At 36.7% G+C, this 19779-nt stretch overlaps 1 protein-coding gene across 1 annotated transcript; it reads left to right on the top strand.

The window, feature by feature from the left end:
• The first annotated feature begins 1012 nt into the window (after positions 1-1012).
• Positions 1013-19538, top strand: LOC133286030 (protein ANTI-SILENCING 1). The gene is made up of 13 exons (XM_061483370.1): positions 1013-1191; positions 1320-1692; positions 2177-2345; positions 2913-3682; positions 5558-5584; positions 5764-5856; positions 7582-7660; positions 7828-7918; positions 18464-18569; positions 18677-18793; positions 18891-18985; positions 19088-19194; positions 19270-19538. The coding sequence occupies exons 2-11, from the start codon at positions 1345-1347 to the stop codon at positions 18948-18950; spliced, it is 1860 nt and encodes a 619-aa protein (XP_061339354.1). The 5' UTR covers positions 1013-1191; positions 1320-1344; the 3' UTR covers positions 18951-18985; positions 19088-19194; positions 19270-19538.
• Positions 19539-19779: the final 241 nt, after the last annotated feature.

Below are 19779 nucleotides of genomic sequence, written 5' to 3'. Positions count from 1 at the left end.
AAAACATGAACCAGTAACTTCACTGTGCTTGGAAAAAACAAATAATAAATTAACGCTGAATCAAATTTCTTGAATATCTTGCATGTTTGAACCTTGAAGTATGTCAACAACTTTTGTATCTTTTTTTCGGTGAGCAACAACTTGCGACGTCTGGCAAAAAAAAAATACCAAAATGTCATGTCACCAGTAAATTTTGTCAAAATACCACGTGACATATTTCGTTACACTGTGTAGCGAAATACGTGTGCAAATATTTTGCTACACGGTGTAGCAAAATATGCCACGTCAGAACCAAAAATGCCACGTGTCAAACAGGGAGAATTTCGCTACACAGTGTAGCAAAATTCTCCCTGTCTGACACGTGGCATTTTTGGTTTTGTACATTCTGACGCGACATATTTCGTTACACCGTGTAGCGAATTATTTGCACACATATTTTGCACGTGACATTTTGACAAAATTTACTGTTAACGTGATATTTTAATATTTTTTTTTTTCAACAATGACACTTTGACCATTGTTCCCAACAACTTCTGTATCTACAATGTCCACACATGCCACACAACCATAGGAGACAATCATGCCAAGAAATGAATAAATGACTGAGGAAGAAAAAAAAGGATGATTTTCGAACCTGTAAGAAATGGAAGAGAGTGGGAGAGAAAAAAAGGAAGAGGTTGAAAGAAGTGAGACAGATGATAAAGAAGGGAAATAAATTTTTTGAGGAAAATAAAATATAAAAGTAAATTAAAAGTTACAATACCAGCTAAAATAGTTGTGATGAGTTATTTTTTTTTCCGTGTGTGATAAAATATAACTAATTGAGGGCTCCAATTTAACGATAAAAAGAACATGTCATTGTCAGGAATCAAAATTTAGACCCAAATTAATGGGAGTTAAAAATAAAATAAAATAAATAAAATTTCACAACTTAAAAAAAAAAAATTAAGCCAAAACTACTATAAAACCAGCAGTTGAGTTGCCATTGGCGTGTTCTTCTTCACACATCGTGTTAGGGTTTTTGGGGAGTTGCAATTTGGTTCCGTTTCTTGCAACTCACCATTGTCGGCTATAACGAGCTTCAGTCAAATGCAAATTTCGACGACCCAACAGCATTTCAAATCATCCATGGTTTCATTTCGGCATCTCGCAGAGTAGAAAACTATCGAAAGTGTCGTGTGATACTATACGGTACCATTTTCTTTATTCGTTACATGACATTGATGCTCTATTTTGAAATTGAACTCGGTGTGGTAAGTTTTAGCGATTCTCTTCTTCTCATCGATGCTTCTTTGCTTTTTTGGTTTTGACTTTTTCAGAGAAGGAAGCCTGATATATCAAAATATGGTAGAAGCAGACAAAGGGGAGGAGGATCTTGAATTCAAATGGGGCAAAAAGAAAGGGGTTGGTTGTAGAATGAGGGATGTGCAATTTTACGAATCATTTACCTATGATGGTGAGGAGTACACCCTGTTCGATTCTGTGTTTCTTTACAAGGAAGGTGAACCAGAACCTTATATTGGAAAACTCATTAAAATATTTGAGGGTCCCGATAAGATCAAGAGAGTTAAGATTCTGTGGTATTTTCGTCCTTGCGAGATTGTAAACTTCTTGGGAGGAACTAATACACATAAGAATGAGTTGTTTTTGGCACGTGGAGAAGGTTTAGGGCTTACAAATATCAATCCTCTGGTAATTGGAGTTTATTCTTTTAAAAATTATTTATAATTGGTTACGCTTTGCTCTTCTGATATTGGAAAATTGCTTATAATACTGTTCTGGTTCATTATGTTAAATATGATGCGGCTGCACTATTGCGTTGTGTCAGTTCATTGTGTGAACTTTAAAGCGTTTAATTGTCCTGTTTATTCTGGAAATTTGGAATTATGGTTAGAAATTTAGAATTGAATTTCACGATAGGACGATAGTTTTTTTTTTAGGTGTTAAAGCTGAATCTTCATTACTTTATTTCGGGTGTGCTTGTGTTTGTTTGGTATTTAGGGGTAAAATATTGTGTGTTAAATAACTCTTTATTGTTATAATTTGATTGGGACTAGTGTTTCCTTTTAACAGTGAAAATATAGCCATGCAATTTTTCTTGGTTTGGAGCTGACTAGCAACATCTAACTTTAATTGAACTGGGTATGTTTCTGTTCATTTTTGTATTCCACATCAGGAAGCTATTGCTGGAAAATGCAATGTTGTTTGCATTTCTGAAGACAGCAGGAATCCACATCCATCAGACGAAGAATGTCAAAAGGCTGAATTTGTATTCTATCGTTTCTTTGATGTTGGGCAGCGTAAAATACTGGACAAGATAGATGATAAGATTGCTGGAATTGAAGGTTTGTCATCCTATTTGCTTGAATGTTATTCTCTAAATTTCTTTATACTTTCAAGAAGGAACTACATCTACACCTGCAGTGTTTAGTGGTGTCTCACACACTACTGTATGAATTTGATTTCAATACACTTATCTCATGCTTTGAGAAATTCACTAAATCATATTTTTGTTTTAAAACCAAAAAGAAAAGATTGCCACATGACAACCTCTACCTCTCTTACCATTGAATCTCAAGTGGTTATTTTTTATTATAGAATTTAATTAACTAGAGAGAAATTTAGAGAAATCCTCAGGTTTTTGGTAACTTGAAAAAATGAACTTCTTTGAAATCCATGCTAATTGTTTTTCTTGTTTCATGTAGATTTTTTGTTATGTGGGCCTATACTTTTTTAATTTAGCCTTCAAATTATTTTGTTTGCCTTTATTCCGGAATGAGAATGTTTCCATTGTTAGTGCACTAAAAATTTCTTAGGAGATGTTATTGACCTTGAATCGTATGGAATAATGGAATTCTGCCTAGCTTTAAATTGTTGAATATCTTATGGAGTTGTTTTTCCAATTGTTGCAGTTAAAAATATTTTTAACAATTTAGATAGTCAAAAGCCCGTTGGACTTGCGAAACTTGGTTTAGACAAGAAAGAAGTTGGTGGGAACGTGATGAAAAGTAATGAAGTGGTGACTCTTTCGAGTCAAAAAAACAATAAGCCTATAATTGAAAAGCCAGATAGCAAGTGTTTTGACACAAAAGTTAGAAAAAATGTGGATTCTATGCCATTGTTGGGAGTAAAGCCTACTTCTAGCATTGGTGTAAAAGAAACAAGTAAATCTAATGATGCTTGGCACAATATTTCTAGTGATATGGCCATGCCTCAAGCTAAAGTTAAAGAAAATGGGGTTAGTAAGGCTTCTCTGGTTCAGAAGAAATCATCTAGTAAACTATCACATGGTTCTAGAGCTGGTTTAGAAATGAGGGAAATAGAAAGGGGTGAATGTGAGGTTGTTGGTGTCCCTCTTGGACAAATCAACAAGAGACAAATGGAGGACAAGGCTAAAATTTCAAATAGGTTTCAAAATCGAAGGCTTGTTGCCTTTAATGATGATGACGATGACGATGACGATGATGATGTGAAGAATATAGGTCCATCTTCATCAAAGGATAAATATAAGCTTCAACGGGCAAAGGATTCTTGTGACGTGGACGAAGTTTCTTCCAAAAAGTTAAAGATTGAGAAGAGGCTAACAAACCCCTCTATTGACAAGTTGCGTAAAGAATCTTCTATGGTTTCTCTGGATATGGAACACAAGCCTCCGACGGAAGTTACTCGAAGACCTGATATTGTAAGTTGCATTGATAGTTCTTTTTCTCTTGACTCATCGTATGCCTTATTGCTTCAACACATGACCAAAATGTACAAGATAGAGCTGTCAAAACAACCGATAAGGCTGGGCTTTAGCCCAACCATGCCTTTAAAGCTTGACTTAAACATTGATCTTGTTGGGCTAGTATTTTACCTTAGATGTCGTGAACCAACTCTCTCAAAAGCTTAAGTTGTTGGTGAAAGGAAAATGAATGGTTTTAATAATATCTCTGACATGCCCCCTGCATGCAAGCACCTTCTTTGGTCTTTGAAGTATGGATAATGCATAGTCCCATTTTACCTTGTGACCTTATGCTGAAATATAACTTTTTTATTTGAAGAATTGGGGTGGCAAGAATTGAATTCTAGACGATTTGGTCATGAAAGCTCTGATGCCATATCACGAACCAACTTTGTCAACAAAGGTGGGCACAATTGGCTAAGGGTTTGGTCCATACCCCATAAGGGCGTGGGTTCAGACCTCGCTGGCCGATATGAGGACTTTGTTGGTGGGTGATATGTAATCCCTCCCGGAAATCCTCAAAGAAGTTGAGGGGTTTTCCCTGATCCTAGTGGGATACTGGTGTCTTACCACATTTAAAATTTTTATGTACAAAAAAAATAAAAAATGGCTTAAGGTGTTGGGGAAAGATACATGAATGTTTTTATTGTATGTCTAAAATTAACTAGGCTTGATCGTTTTTTGTTTGAGTTTAAATTTGATCCACTTCAACAATTGAGCTGGCTTGGTAATTGGTGGTTTGATCCCCACAAGTTTCATTCCCTTTATCCCTTTAGTTTTTAATAAGGGCTTCCCTTTAAAAAAAACCAATTCGTTGCTAGTGTTAAATCTCATGCCATATACATTATTGATAAATAAGAAATTGCCATATCGTTGAAGTTCTTAATGTTTACCACTTGCACAAAATTCTTTTAGGAGTTTTTGAAATGGGTGGCATCATATATTATACTTACAAGTATAATTGTTAGAATTGCACGATTTGCAATTTGAATGACATGATTTGACAAACTAGTGATTCATATTATGTGGTTAATCAGAGATGGTATTGAATCAGGCAATGCATGCATGAATCATTGCAATTTCGTGTCACGGATACTAATCGCATGATTCAATGCTTTGTTTAATATATTTTTCTTTTTCTTTCATCAATTCTAAAAAAATTGAAAAGTCAAATATGCCTAAATTGTTGAATGAAAAGGAACTAAAAGGAAATCTATTGAATATTCTATTTGATTATTCCATTGCATTTATTTTGCTATTCAATTGCCATGTTTTCATTCTTCTAAAGGAGATGCTTCACACAACATTTATATCCATGGATAAATTCTAGACGATTTGGTGTTTAAGTTGCCTTGGATATGTCATATATGCATGGATAAATATTGAAATATAATATAAAATTATTCATGTATGTTTACCTAACAGTCTAAACTTTTGGGAGATTTGGTTTATGACAAATAATAAATTTCTTTTTCTATTGATTTGATATGAGTTTTAAAAAGGATAAGGGAGGGTAGATTTCATGGAGATTGGTGTGTATAGATTGAGAGTAAAAGAAGAATTGTTGAGTTACATATCTCTTCTTACTATGTTGCAATTTATATTTTTCCATCTTGTTTCCGTATGATACCATTCAATGGCTTATTGTGGGGATTTCTCTTGTACTTTTCTTAAAGAAATTAGTCAATTTTATAAATGTTAGTTTTACACATATTTAGTTTAGCGCAATATTTTTTGAACTATTTAATTGACCTTGATGCATGTTTCCTCGTCTTAACAACGATTTAAGCAATTTAGTGTTCTTATGCATTATTTTTTTTCACTTGGTGACAGGATAGAAGCAAGTGGTTTCGGTCATTTGTAAGTTCTATTTTCTCTCTATTCTCTTCTAACATCTTTAATTAATTGAATTTTCTTGTAGGATGTAATGAACTAAATGTCTATGATTGACATTGCCTTTTTTGTCTGATGATGATTTTTGTTGAGATCAAATAAAACAAAACTAAACTTACATATGAATGATTTTATATCATTTTCAGCCTTGGGAAGAAAGATTGAAAGCTGCTTATGAGCAAGGGAAACTTGTGCTACTTGAAAACTTGGATCCATCTTTAACTTCATCAGATGTACAGGTAATGATCACTCCAAATTTATAGATTATTGGGAGAATGGTAATACAATACTGTTATCCCATAGAAGGACAACTTTATCATTCATCAATATATTTCAAATGTGTCTAGCCCTGGTCCTTGTCCTAGATGCAGTCTGGCTGGCCTTATCAGTCTTTGTCTCCCAGACGTGCTTTGGCTAAAGTCTTTGTCACACAGATGCTCTAATCCTATCCGCTTGGCTTTACTCCTCTACGGTGTTTGATTGTCTCAACGTGGCCAATCTTTCATATACATTTCCCATGCTCTATTCGTAAAACCTTTGGATCAAGGTTGTCATGAATCCTTTACATGCCAGTTTTGTTGTTTGTCCCAGAAATCGAAACCAACCCATTGGATCATCGTCAGTCCATGCTGATTAATACTAATTGCATTTTCTCTGAAAGCTTGTTTGTTGAGCCCCAAAATTTCTACCCAGCTATTGAACCCTCAAATGTGGCTAACTTACCTTCCCCAAGAATGTCGCGCATTGTTGGAGCATTTGGACTTGTTAGAGAAATGTAATGTAAAACTATTAATGTGGCCTTCATCTAATAGTTTAAACTTTTGGGTTGAAATGATTCTTTACATGCTACCAAAGTCTCTGTGATAAAGTGGTTCGATCCTCATTATCCCTATTCTATTAATAAATAATTAAATATTATGGAGTTTCTTAACATATGTCGGCTTTTGCATTGTGCAACCTTCAAGCCCAATGGGCTATTATATGAGAGGGCTTGTATGATATAAAACTATTAATGTAGCAATCACTTAACAACTCAAGTTTTTGGGTTGAAATGGTTCTTTACAGTTTACAAAACTCATGGCCATCTAAGTTCCTCTCTACTTGCTTGGTTGCTTGTTGCTTCGCCTTCCCCCATGAAGTTGTGCATTTGTCTCTTAATCCTTTAGAATGATCCCTTGATTTTGCAGCCCCCTTCTGAGTAGTTGATTAATATCCCTTCAATCCCGTAACACTTTTCTTGTTCTCCAATAATTGGGGGTCTCCTTTAGAATTTTCTTTTCAACACTTCCACTCATGATTCTATCTCTCCTAATCTTGACCCAGTTGGTTGAACTAACCTGATAAGAACTTAAGGAGTATGGAGCACCAAAAATGTAGAGATGAGAGAATTTAGAGAAAGAAATAGATAGAAAGAGAAAGATATTCTGTTATTGGGTATCTTTAACACATCCTCTCACGCAATAGTTCTTTTGGGCTTGAAGTGTAAACAATGTACAAGTTTTATATAGTATCTTTAACATTGGGTATCAAGGAGAGAGATCTCCTCGAAGGGGTGTCCCCTTTTGTAAATGAGCAATATGCTGGGTTACATATTATTTCCTTAAAGGATCCTCCCCCTCTACAGTTTCTGCTATTTATCTATCTAACTACTATCCTAGCTGAATAACTATCCTCCTAACTCCCTGTCTAGCCTAATGGTTTCTCTTATTCTTTCTAGTATACACTCTCCATACTACCCCCTTCCTCCCACATCACCTTGAGTCTTGTCCCTAACAGATTCACTTCAAGACTGGAGTCTCATAATCAAGCTTTGCTTGAGTTATGTAAATTTTTATAGAATGATTTGTTGATATAGGCTGTTGTTTTTACAATGTGCTGTTTCAATTAATGTTTTGATCCATTTTGTTGTAATATCAATAAGCTGTCTCTCTCTAGTATGCTTGACATATTGTTCTAAATCTCAGGATATTGTTTGGCATGGTCTTAAAGAAAGTTGCACTGCGAAGCTGATCCAGAAAACTGCATTCTCTAGCCCTTATTCTGGTTAGGACTACAGTCTTTGAACAACTTTTTTCTATAAGCTAATTAACAATGCATACACATTCTCCTCCCTTCTGGGATCATGAGCTTGGATATGTTTCAAGGATAATATTTTTTCAACATACCTCATTTACAACTAACAGTGTTGTAATATTTTATTTATGATATAGGTCAGGCTTTTGTTATATTTAAAAGAAAGGAAGCAGCAGAGTTGGTTGTTAGAAAATTAGACGAGGGCTGTTTCTTAATGTCAAATGGGCGGTATGTACTCAGCTCCATATGCATAATAACTGCACTGTCAAATGGCATACATCCCACTTTGATATAAATCATGTACATGCCACATTTGCAAAACATGATATATATACACTTTAATTTTTTATTGATTATTTCTTTTTCCACATGACTCTGTTAATGATTTTTCTGCTTCCATCCTTGTATTGAATATTGGATTAGGTGAAGTAGTCCATAGTAGGGTTGTCTGAAGGCACTGCAGTTAGGGTTTTTAAAGGTATTCTCTTAGTTTTACGATAGCCCCCTACTTGAGGGATTCTTTTGGGCACTAAGCCCAGGGCTAACTTCTTTTCAGAACTTGTCAACGTTAAGATCTGTGTTAGAATCAGAGTAGTCATTAATTTGAACAGCACTACAATCATGGCATTGGAGAGGGGTGCAGACAATGGCCATTCTTGATGAGTGTGACACAGTGTTTTTGCATTGCGGCTGTTAGAGTGGTCAATAGCGGTTATAGCATTGTTATTGCAGAGTCAGGGTGCATTGCAGCCTCTATATGCCACAGTTGTGTTGTTGAGGAGCGTTTTGTGTAGCATGGATAAAAGCCCGAGTCCGCTCACCTCATTCTTTCTTTAATTAGCCATTTTTTATTGTAATTTTATTTCACTTCCCTTTTTTCTTCGGTACTAATTTAGGGTTAAACCTTTAACCTTCAACAGAACCTTCACAGCATTTCCCTCCTCTGTTCATCCCTGTTCATAGCACTTATTAGGTCCCACTCCTTGTTTGATTTTATTCTTAGTTATTTGCCTCGGTATTTTTATCTATTTGACATAAGTATTTTTGTTAAGTTCTTTGATTTTAATGTTTAGTTTTTTGACAGAAGTTGTCCCAATCCTTGTTTAATTTTTGTTGAAATTATAGGATTTAGGTAAGGAAGAAGGAAAAGAGAGAATAGAGGCTCGGATTCCTCAGAATAAAGTATTAGGATATTGACATGGTGTGTAATGATGCCATACAAAAATACTAATCTAATGGTCGTATGTATACTATTAATTGGGTCAACTACTTGTATAGTATCCCTAGTACAAGCCTAACCTAATTAATATAATACAATGCTAACCCTAATTAGATAAGGAGACCTAATGATAGGGGTCTGCAAAAAAACCATATGAACTTATCTGAACCAAACTTTGTTAATATCTGGTCTCGGTTTATGTTGCCTTCATTGAGTTTATTCTTTTCTTAGGGTCCCCTTCCTCCACATATGGAAGCGGTAATTTATAACCTCAAATACATTAAAGGAGCTCCACGAAAAGATCTTATTTATGAAGATAAAGCTCATGCCTCATGCTTGAATTGTTGGACACTTAGCTGCTAATTGGACAAGTTGCTCTATTAGTAAGAGATCCACTTTTAGGTATTGGCTACTCATTGAGGATAATTTGATTTATTGGAGAAATAAGAAATACAATATTAGTTGCAACTTGCAAGATCAGATCCTGATGTAGAATGTTGGGTTGTGGTGTCAACTACTTATTAACTCATTTGACTCAAATAACTATTTAAAGATCTCAAATTTGGAGAATTTGCTCTAGAAACATTCGTGTGTGATAATCTAGCTATTATGTATATTGCCTCTAATTCAATATTTAGTGAGGAGGACCAAACACTTTTAGATAGGTTGTTGTTTTATCAACAAGGAAGATCTTATCAGGACATACTGCCACCGACTTTGTTAATTCAAATGAGCAGCTGATGGATGTCTCACTGTGTCTTTGAAGAGTCCTCGGATAAGTTATATATGTTACAAGTTTGGTGTATATGACTTATTTGCTCTAGCTTGAGAGGGATTATTGGAAACCATGTAAATGGTTTCTGATGCAGGAGCAAATATGTTAAGTTTGATTAGAGGAGATCAAATGTTAAGCCCAAGTGATACAAATTCAAGGCCTAATTTCAATTGGTTTCCCAAGTTGTTTTATGACAAATTCAAGGCTTGGACATATAATTGTTGAATTTTCAAAGCAACACAGCTCGTGGGAGTTGTTGTGAAACTAGTTTCAAGGAAAATCAGTCTAGGAAGTTGGAGAATAGTTAATTTCTCTTTATATTTTCTTGCTTTTAGTTTCATTTATAAATAGGGAATACTTGTAATTCACAAACCATGGTTTGATGAATGAAAATTTAGTGTTGCAATTTTTCTCAAATACTTGTTTTTAAATCTTGTTATTTTTATCTAACTTTTGGTTAGTGGTGAGGCAAGTGGGTTCTTTATCAATTGGGAGGGTTGCCTAGCCTTTAATCTCAATTTGGTGGACTCTTCTTAGGCTTTGAATGGTGGCATAGCCTTTATCTCAAGCCATTTCTTTCTTACTTCTTTAGAAACAATAAATATCCTTTATCTTGATCTTCTTTCATAGTTCAGTTCCCTCGTTCTCATACCCATCACGCATTAGTTTCTAGGTTCATTGTATAGACTAACCATAATCATAACAGTGTTCGTAAATAGCAAATATATCTCAAATTATACACACCAAATCTTTGCACCACGTAATCAATATTTAACATTGTTGCTACTTCGACAAGTACACCGGTCGTAAAAGTAATAAGTGTATTTGAGTACGAGATCGTTCCCACGAAGATTAGAGTTCAAGCACTAGTTCACTATTCACACTTTATTTGGACAAACAATTATGAGAAACTTTGAATTTAAAACTAAAAGTGATCAAAAGCATAAGAATTCAAAATTAAAAGCAAGCAATTAAAAGAAATTTGTTTTGACAATCAAGAAAAGCATAGTTAGAGTTTCGATTTTCCCCAATTTCCTTCTTATGCTATGAATTAAACAGTTAAGTAACCACCCTTAATATAATGCCAATCGATTCCTCTAAATTAATTAAGGCTCCATCCCTTGTTATCCTAATTCTATGTAATCTTGAAAGAATCCTAGTTCCTCGGTTATTCCTTAATAAAACATGCATTAAATTCAAGAATCTAAAGATTGCATAATTGCCCTATGTCTATTCCTAGATCACAAGGATTATGATGAATTTATCAAACTAGGTTCATGCACCAATATTCCTATCGTCATACAATTCCCCTAAATTAATCTACGAGGAGCAAACTCATAGAAAACATTAAATAGACAAATTCATGCAATTTTAAAAAGGGAAAATATATAGACAATTTAATTCAATAAAATAAGAATTCAATTGGGTTCTATCTATTCCTAACTACATAAAAATCTAGTCTAGCATAGCAAAATCAAAGACAAGAGAAAGTAATGAAAATCCCCCAAACTCCGTTGGTGTGATTGCTTGGTGAATCATCAAAACTCCCAACGTGTTCTTGAATTCAATCCGATCCCAATGCTCTAAAGCATGAAAGGCGCGCTCCTATCACCAAATTAGGATTCCTCAATCAGAATTGTCAAAAGCTACTGAATTGGTGTTGAAAATCTCCTTTTACAGTTATAAAGCTTGTGCCCTAAGTGGATTCAACAATATGGGCCTAATTTTGGACCATGTTAGCGCGCTAATGACGCTTTGATTCTCTGCAAAGCGCGCTCTGCGAAAGGAAATTTCTCCAGGGCATTTGGCTATTTTTGCTTCATTATCGTGCTTTAGCACTCTGTAGGGCGCTAAAGCGCGCTCATCCAGTCTTCAATAATGCTTCTGGAGCGCACTTTGTGGACTCTTTTCATCTTCAATCTTCTGCTCTAGGTCCTTTACTTCATTCTTGCACAAATTTATGTCAATTCATGTTCAAAACACGCAAGAACGAATTATGTTAGATCAAGATCCAACTTTCATGTTTTCACTACATTTAACTATATAAATCATGTAATATTAGTCCCAAAAACATGATAAACTAAAGGTTTATCAAACACCAAAATCATCAACACAAATACACAGATGAGAAGCGCAATGCTACGAATGAGCAAATTAGATTTATGCGGTGCAAATTGAAGAAGGTTTTATGAACGTAGATCTGAGAAGTGCAGAGGCATCATGATGTTGGGAAATCGGTTCCCTCAAACTCGGCTAAGAAGCCTTTGCAGAAGTCAAACATCGAGTTGAGCTCGGCTCTTTAATCAGAAGTCGGTCTGTATCAACAGGTCGACCAGTGCAGCGGAAAAACGAAAAACATAGAGGAGAGAGAGAGAGAAGAACACAACATATTTTAATGTGGGAAAATCTTCTTCAGTGTGAAGAAGTAAAAACCAAATGGACACTATTTCAGAATCAAATTTTCACTGTGAAAATAAGGATTACAAAAGATCAAACTCCACCATCAATGGTGGTACACTCAAACCTCACTTACAATGGTGGTTTTCTCTCAAACTTTTCTAAAGAGGTGTAACTCCCAAGCTTCTCCCTAGAGGTGCTCTCAAAATCAAAACTTTGAGCTTTTCTCTCAAAACCCTCAAAATCTCACAAGCCAACCTTTTTCTCTTACCTACCTCCGTCCCACAACTAATGTATTTATAGGGGAGAAAGAAGGTTTAGGGTTTTTCAAACTCCTCAATGGGCTTCGTGCTTTGGCATTAAGGAGGAAGCCCAACAAATCTCCCCCTTCCAACTTCAATGCGTCAGCATCGTCAGTAACCCGACATCTTCATAGCAATCTTTGAATTTCCTTGCTGGTACCGGCTTCGTCATCATGTCAGACCAATTTAGGTCGGTGTGCACTTTGACGAGTTCGAGCTCTCCATCTTCCACCACATCCCGGATCCAATGATACCTCATATCAATGTGCTTAGTGCGTGAGTGATAGGTCAAATTCTTTGCAAGATGAATTGCGCTTTGATTGTCACATCCCAGCTCGTACTTGTCTTGATCATGGCCGAGTTCGGAGAGAAACTTCTTCATCCACATCATTTCTTTGTTTGCCTTAGTCGTAGTTATGTACTCGGCCTCGGTTGTCGAAAGTGTTACACACTTCTGTAGTCTTGATTGTTAGGAGATAGCTCCTCCTGCAAATGTCATCATATATCTCGTCGTCGACTTCCTCGAGTCGGAATCTCCCCCTAAATCAGCATCCGAGTAACCTTGCAACTCGACTTTGCCTTCTCCAAGTCGGAGGCACAACTTTGTTGTTTTTCTGAGATACTTGAAAATCCAATTCATTGCTTCTCAGTGTTCTTTGTCGGGGTTGGATAGATATCGGCTTACCATTCCAACAACATATGCCAAGTTGGTTCTCATACAAATCATTGTATACATCAAGCTTCCGACATCGCATTGGTACGAGATCTTCAACATCTTATCTTTGTCTTCATCAGATCTTGGACATTGCTTCTAATTCAGCTTTATGTGTCGGGCTAAGGGGGTGCTCACTGTTTTGGCTTTGTCCATGCTGAATCTCTTCAGAATCTTCTCAATGTATTTTTCTTGGCTCAGCCACAGTATCTTCTTTTGTCTATCTCGAATAATCTTGATTCCGAGTATCTGCTTTGCAGGGCCGAGGTCCTTCATTGCGAAGGACGAGCTCAACGCCTTTTTCAGGGCAGCTATCTTGATTTGTCTTTCCCTACAATAAGCATGTCGTCAACATATAATAACAAAATCAGAAAATCTCCGGTCTCATATCTCTTTTCAAATACGCAGTGGTCGTCCTTTGTCTTTACAAACTTGTGTGTTCAGTCATGAAAGATTCAAACTACTTGTACCACTGCCGAGGTGCTTGCTTCAAGCCATATAGATTCTTCTTCAATCGACATACCAAGTTTTCTTGTTCAGGAGCTTGGAACCCTTCAGATTGCTCCATATATATCTCTTCTTCAAGGTCACCATGAAGAAATGCCGTCTGCACATCCATTTGCTCTACTTCAAGGTACATTGATGCCGTCACGACTAATACGGTTCGGACTGAAGTCATCTTCACCACGGGAGAGAAGATCTCCTCAAAATCAACTCCTTTCTTCTGATTGCAGCCTTTCACCACAATTATGGCCTTGTATCTCGGCTTCTGGCCGTTCTCTTCTCTTGATTTTGTAAACCCACTTGTTCTTCGGAGCTCATCTTCCTTCAGTAAGCTCGGTCAGCTTATAATTCTGATTCTTGTGTAGATTTCATCTCGTGTTGCATTGACCTTTCCCATTCTTTCTTATTTGAGCTCTTCACAACCTCATCATAACTCCGAGGTTCACCATCTTCAGCAATAACGATGTATTCATCAGGTGAGTACCTCGTAGAAGGTCGTTTCACTTGTGTAGAGAGTCTGGATTGTTCTTCAGGTTGAGAATCCAGCTCATCATGCACGAAAGCTCGACATCCAAATACCTTCAAATGATCGTAGGCTGCTTTCCGACATGTTTAGACTTTTTTTTGAAATTTCTCCTTCAAGTTGCCGTGATGGTGAGAGGTTGATCATGTCAACAACAGTTTTGACGTTTTCTCCCCATAATGATTTAGGCAATCCGGTATTGGATAGCATACTTCAGACCTTTTCTTCAGTAGTCCGGTTCATCCTCTCAGCAAGTCCATTTAGCTGAGGTGTCTTTGTTGGGGGGTGTCTTTTCAAGTCGGATCTCGGCCGCTCTACAGTAAGCATCAAATAGGCCGCAATACTCACCACTATTGTCAGATCTGATCAACCACCTTTAGTTTTTTGCCAGTCTCTCTTTCCACCATTGCATGAAATTCCTTAAAGGATTGGGGTACCTTTCTTTAGTATTCAACAAATATACCCACATTTTGCGGGAATGATCATCGATGAATGAAACAAAGTATTGAGCTCCTCCAAGGGATCTCTCCGGCATGGAGCAAACATCAGTATGGACGAGGTCTAGAATATACTTGCGTCGTTTGGGTTGATCCCTTCCTACGAAAGAAACCCGGTGCTGCTTTCCAATTAGGCAGTGTGTGCAACTCTCCAGTGTTTGGCCTTTCAACCCAGTCAATAATTTTTTCTTGTTCAGAATTTGGAGCCCTTTCTCACTCATGTGGCTGAGGCATTAACCAAGTTTTCCTTAGCCAGCTTTCATCTACCACTACCGAAATAGTTCACTAACACGACATCATCAAGCTTGCCTACCGAGATTAGGTTCAATCGCATGTCAGGAACATGCCTTACATCTTTCAACACAAGTCAGCACCTGACATCCGTGGTCAAGGTTATATCTCCGACTAAGGGTGTTAACGGGCCGAGCTGAGCTTTAGTCTTAAAAGGCTAAGTCTGTGTTTAAATGTGTTAGCCTGACCAAGGCTGTTACCTGTTATGAATATAATTATCAGTCTGTAGCCTTACTAATTTACAAAAAATAAAAGCCTGGTTTAGCCTGTTAGAAAAATAAGACAACAAAAAATTATCCAAACAGAATATACAATCAACAACACTAGTAATTTCATAAATATTCATAAATTCAATGTACATCTAAACAACATAATATAGAACAAAATTATTCAAAAAGTCTGTTTAACTAATAAAATGAGGTGAAATGGATTGAGGAGAGAGGGCTACTAAAAATAGTATAAAAAATATAAAATAAAAATAAAAATTAATATATTAGGCCAACCTGGGAAGCTCTAAGGCTGAGATTTTGAATTGGGGTTCAATCGCATGTCAGGAACATGCCTTACATCTTTCAACACAAGTCAGCACCTGACATCCGTGGTCAAGGTTATATCTCCGACTAAGGGTGTTAACGGGCCGAGCCGAGCTTTAGTCTTAAAAGGCTAAGTCTGTGTTTAAATGTGTCAGCCTGACCAAGGCTGTTACCTGTTATGAATATAATTATCAGTCTGTAGCCCTACTAATTTACAAAAAATAAAAGCCTGGTTTAGCCTCTTAAAAAAATAAGACAACACAAAATTATCCAAACAGAATATACAATCAACAACACTAGTAATTTCATAAATATTCATAAATTCAATGTACATCTAAACAACATAATATAGAACAAAATTATTCAAAAAGTCTGTTTAACTAATAAAATGAGGTGAAATGGATTGAGGAGAGAGGGCTACTAAAAATAGTATAAAAAATATAAAATAAAAATAAAAATTAATATATTAGGCCAGCCTGGGAAGCTCTAAGGCTGAGATTTTGAATTGGAGTCTGAAGTCTTTTTATTAAACGAGTTTTCATATAAGTCTAAGCCTGGTCCAACAACCAATTTTAAACATGTACGCTCAGGTCTTCATGAGCCGAGTCAAAAGCCCCTGAAAGGCCCCTATTTCGTTTACTACCCCTATCACCGACACCAACAATCTTGCTAGTCACCTGATTTTCCATCTTCATGACTCTAAAATCACCACCTCTGTAAGAAGAGAAAAAACCTTTGTGTGGAATGACATGAAAAGAGGCACCAGAGTCAACAATCTAGGTGCAATCATCTTATGTAACATTCAAATATTTGTCTTCACCGAGGAGAAATATCTCAGCATCTAAGTTGGCAGCCATAATTGTGGTGTTCTTGTCTTCTTTTTTCTTTGGAATAATCTAATATGGCTTCACAGTGTCGTGTGTCGTTCTTCACATCTTTCTGTAGAGTCTTGCAGTCCGACTTCTTGTGGCCGGGTTTCCCACAAAAGAAACACTTGAACTCATATTTTGGCCTAGATCGGCCTCTGGACTTGTCACGAGTCCGACTCTTGCTACGACCCCGAACGTCAGACCTTCCTCGATTTTCGGTCACGTTTACCTCAGATGTGTCGGTTACACATCGTTCCCTTCCCCTGGATTCATCATTCAGGAGGCTGTCTGTCACAACATCCATCTTCAATTTTCCATCTGGAACCGAGTTGCTTAATGTCACCACCAGAGTATTCCAGCTTTCTGGCAGCGAGCTCATCTGCAGCAAAGCCTGCATCTCGTCATCAATTTTCATCTCAGCCTTAGACAGCTGATTCTTAATACCTTTTAGGTGTCGAGGTGTTTAATAATGCTCATACCGTCCTTGTATTCGAGCTTTATAAGTCGACGAACCAGGTGTGCTTTGTTCTTGAGAGTCATCTTCTGAATCATGGACTCCAGCTTTGTCCATAACTCAGACACGTGCTCAAAGAGACTTTTGTCGATATATTTTTTGATCGTGGTTACCGCCTTCCGACTCAGGATCTCCTACTCTTTATCAGTTTTGCCTTAAGGCTTCTCTTTAAAGATGATGGGCTCGTATAGATCTTTGCAGTGCATATGGTCTTCCATCATTGATCTCCAGTAAGTGAAGTCCGCAGTCAACTTGAACATATCTCAATCATGTGAAATTCCACTGGTCTCCATCTCGTCTCCCTTAGAATCCGTCGAACTCGGGCTCTGATACCACTGTTGGGAACTCGGTTTCCTTAAACTCGGCTAAGAAGCCTTTGCAGAAGTCAAACATCGAGCTATGAGCTCGACTTTTCAATCCAAAGTCGGCCTGTATCAACAGGTCGGCCAGTGCAGCGGAAAAACGGAAAACTTAGAGGAGAGAGAGAGAAGAAGAACACAACAAATATTAATGTGGAAAAACTTTCTCCAATGTGAAGAAGTAAAAATCCACGGGATACTGTCCAGAATCAAACTTCCACTATGAAAATTGAAAATAATGGGTTACAGAAGATCAAACTTCACCAATGGTGGTACACTCAAACCTCACCGACAATGGTGGTTTTCTCTCAAACTTCCCTAAAAAGGTAACACTCAAGTTTCTCCCTAGAGGTGCTCTCAAAATCAAAACGGTGATGCTTTTCACTCAAAACCCTCAAAATCTCACAAGCCAACCTTTTCCTCTTACTACCTTCATCCCACAACTAATGTGTTTATAGAGGAGAAAGAAGGTTTAGGGTTTTTCAAATTCCTAAAGGCGAGCTTTGGGCTTAGCATTAAGGAGGAAGCCCAACACACCACACAATGATCCAACAGTCACTGCCACTGTTTTCTCGCCAACATTCACCGCTATCACCTTGTTGGTGCTGTTTTGAATTAATATGCTCATGTCAAAAAAGTTGGTGAACTTATTCTCCGTTGGCTTATGGTTACATTCGATTCCATGCCACAATCCGAAAGCTTGGAGCTAGAGATAAGGATTTTTGTTTTTGAGTGACTCTGGAACCATTTTGTGGTTGGTTGAAACCAGTTCCCAAGTCACTCAAAAACAGTGAATTGGATAAAACTGTATTTAATAGGTTTGGTTCTTTTTGGATCGGTTCTTGGTGGTTTTCGCTCACACCTAATTTAGACACACCGATCTCATCAAATATTTCTCATATCCTCCTTCCTTAAGTATCAACTTTCTTTGCCACTTGTGTCTTAAATTAACATCATGGTTCCTTGAAGCAACTGTAGAAGGGAGACAATCTGGACTCTCAAACGTTTCTAAGATTTGAGCTTCATGCTGCTCTCTCCCCTAACACGAGTCGTGTAAATCTAGCTCAGAAACAGGACAACACTTTTTCTGCATTGCAAGGCTGACACCTTAATAGTAAAATTTAGTTTAGTGTTATATGGACTAATTTACTCTCTTGGTTAGACATTAAATCTCTTAATTGTAAAAGTTACTTCTTTAGCAGCTTAAATGTTCCTAAGTTTCCTTGTTATTGTTAGCTCTTATATAGTTTTGCTGAAGGTATTTGATTTTATTCGTAGCCCGCTTGTTGGAAGCTTTGGAATTCCTTGCTTTCCAGAAAAAAAGCAAATATTTTATGGTCACCATGTTGTGGATCAGCTTCGATTGTATAAGCTACGTGACATGGTACAGTATCTATCTTTTTCGTTCATATTCATGGCATAATTTTGTTAAAACTTATTAAATGGTTGGTTTATTTTCATCTATTTGTTAATCTGATTTTGGTTGTACAGAAAGATGCTGTGTCTACTTCACATTGTTCTCAGCCTAATAATATTGAGTATGATATGGCCATAGAATGGTGCTTACTACAAGAAAAAGCGGACAAATCATGGAGAAGATTGTACGAGGTATACAGTTTTTGGGTAATTTGCCCCGAATCATTTTCAATTCTGCTTTATTTTATTGAAAATTTATCTTTGATTAAAATCTTTTTAATTCCCTAAGCGACAAGGCAAGGAGTTGAGTAAACTAAAAGCTAAGCTGAAGTCTATAAAATCTGAATGATCTTCAATGGCTCTATATCCTTGCTTTTTTTGTTTGTAAGTTCTCTACTTTCTCGATAAAGTTTTGAGATCACTTTGTGTGATCACCAGAGTTTTTGGATTATGCTTTTGACTTTGGGTTGAGATCACTTTTTGCAGCGTGGTTGCAAGGATTGAGATCACTTTATGCATCAACTAGAGTTTTTGGATTATGCTTTTGACTTTGGGTTTCTAGAGTTCATGAAATCAAAGATTTTCTGCTTCCGGTAAGTATGAATTTCTACTAATATCTACATTCTATTTTCGGTTGAATCACATCGTTGTTTGTTTCCTCTCTTCAGGAAAATCCCTTTTGGTTCCCTCTGTCCGGTTTGTCACTCCTTATAATAGTTGTGGTCAGCTGCGTCTTTGTCAATATTTTGAATGCAGGTAGACTTATTTTAATCTTCAAGGTAATAGATATGTTCAAAAAATAGTTATTTTAAAATTCTTACTAGAACTTTTTTTTTAAATGTGCGACCTCTGTTGACTTCACTACTGCGTGAATCTCGTATAAAACTCGCATGAATAGGATCTCCCAAGTTCAGGATAGATAGGTTGTGAAATCCGTTTAACTCAAACCTTCAATTTGTCAAAAACCCTTGTTTGTGGATGAAACAAAAACTAGTGCCCAAGACTATGTCACCACAACTAAGCTCTCATCGTGATTGATAATCAGTTTTGAGTACCTAATCTACATTAACCTAGTTTAGCTAATAATGCCTAAAAGAAAACCCTCTAAATTTTCATTCAATAATGCATAATGTTTGATAAAGCCAACAAAATTTTACTTATTTAATGTCGTAGGAAAA

Source organism: Gastrolobium bilobum, unplaced genomic scaffold (assembly GCF_033153095.1).
Source record: "Gastrolobium bilobum isolate Gb01-03AN ecotype WA unplaced genomic scaffold, APGP_CSIRO_Gbil_v1 utg1863, whole genome shotgun sequence".
Taxonomy (NCBI): Eukaryota; Viridiplantae; Streptophyta; class Magnoliopsida; order Fabales; family Fabaceae; genus Gastrolobium; species Gastrolobium bilobum.
Note: the sequence above shows the minus strand (reverse complement) of the source record. Positions and strands in the feature narration are given on the sequence as shown.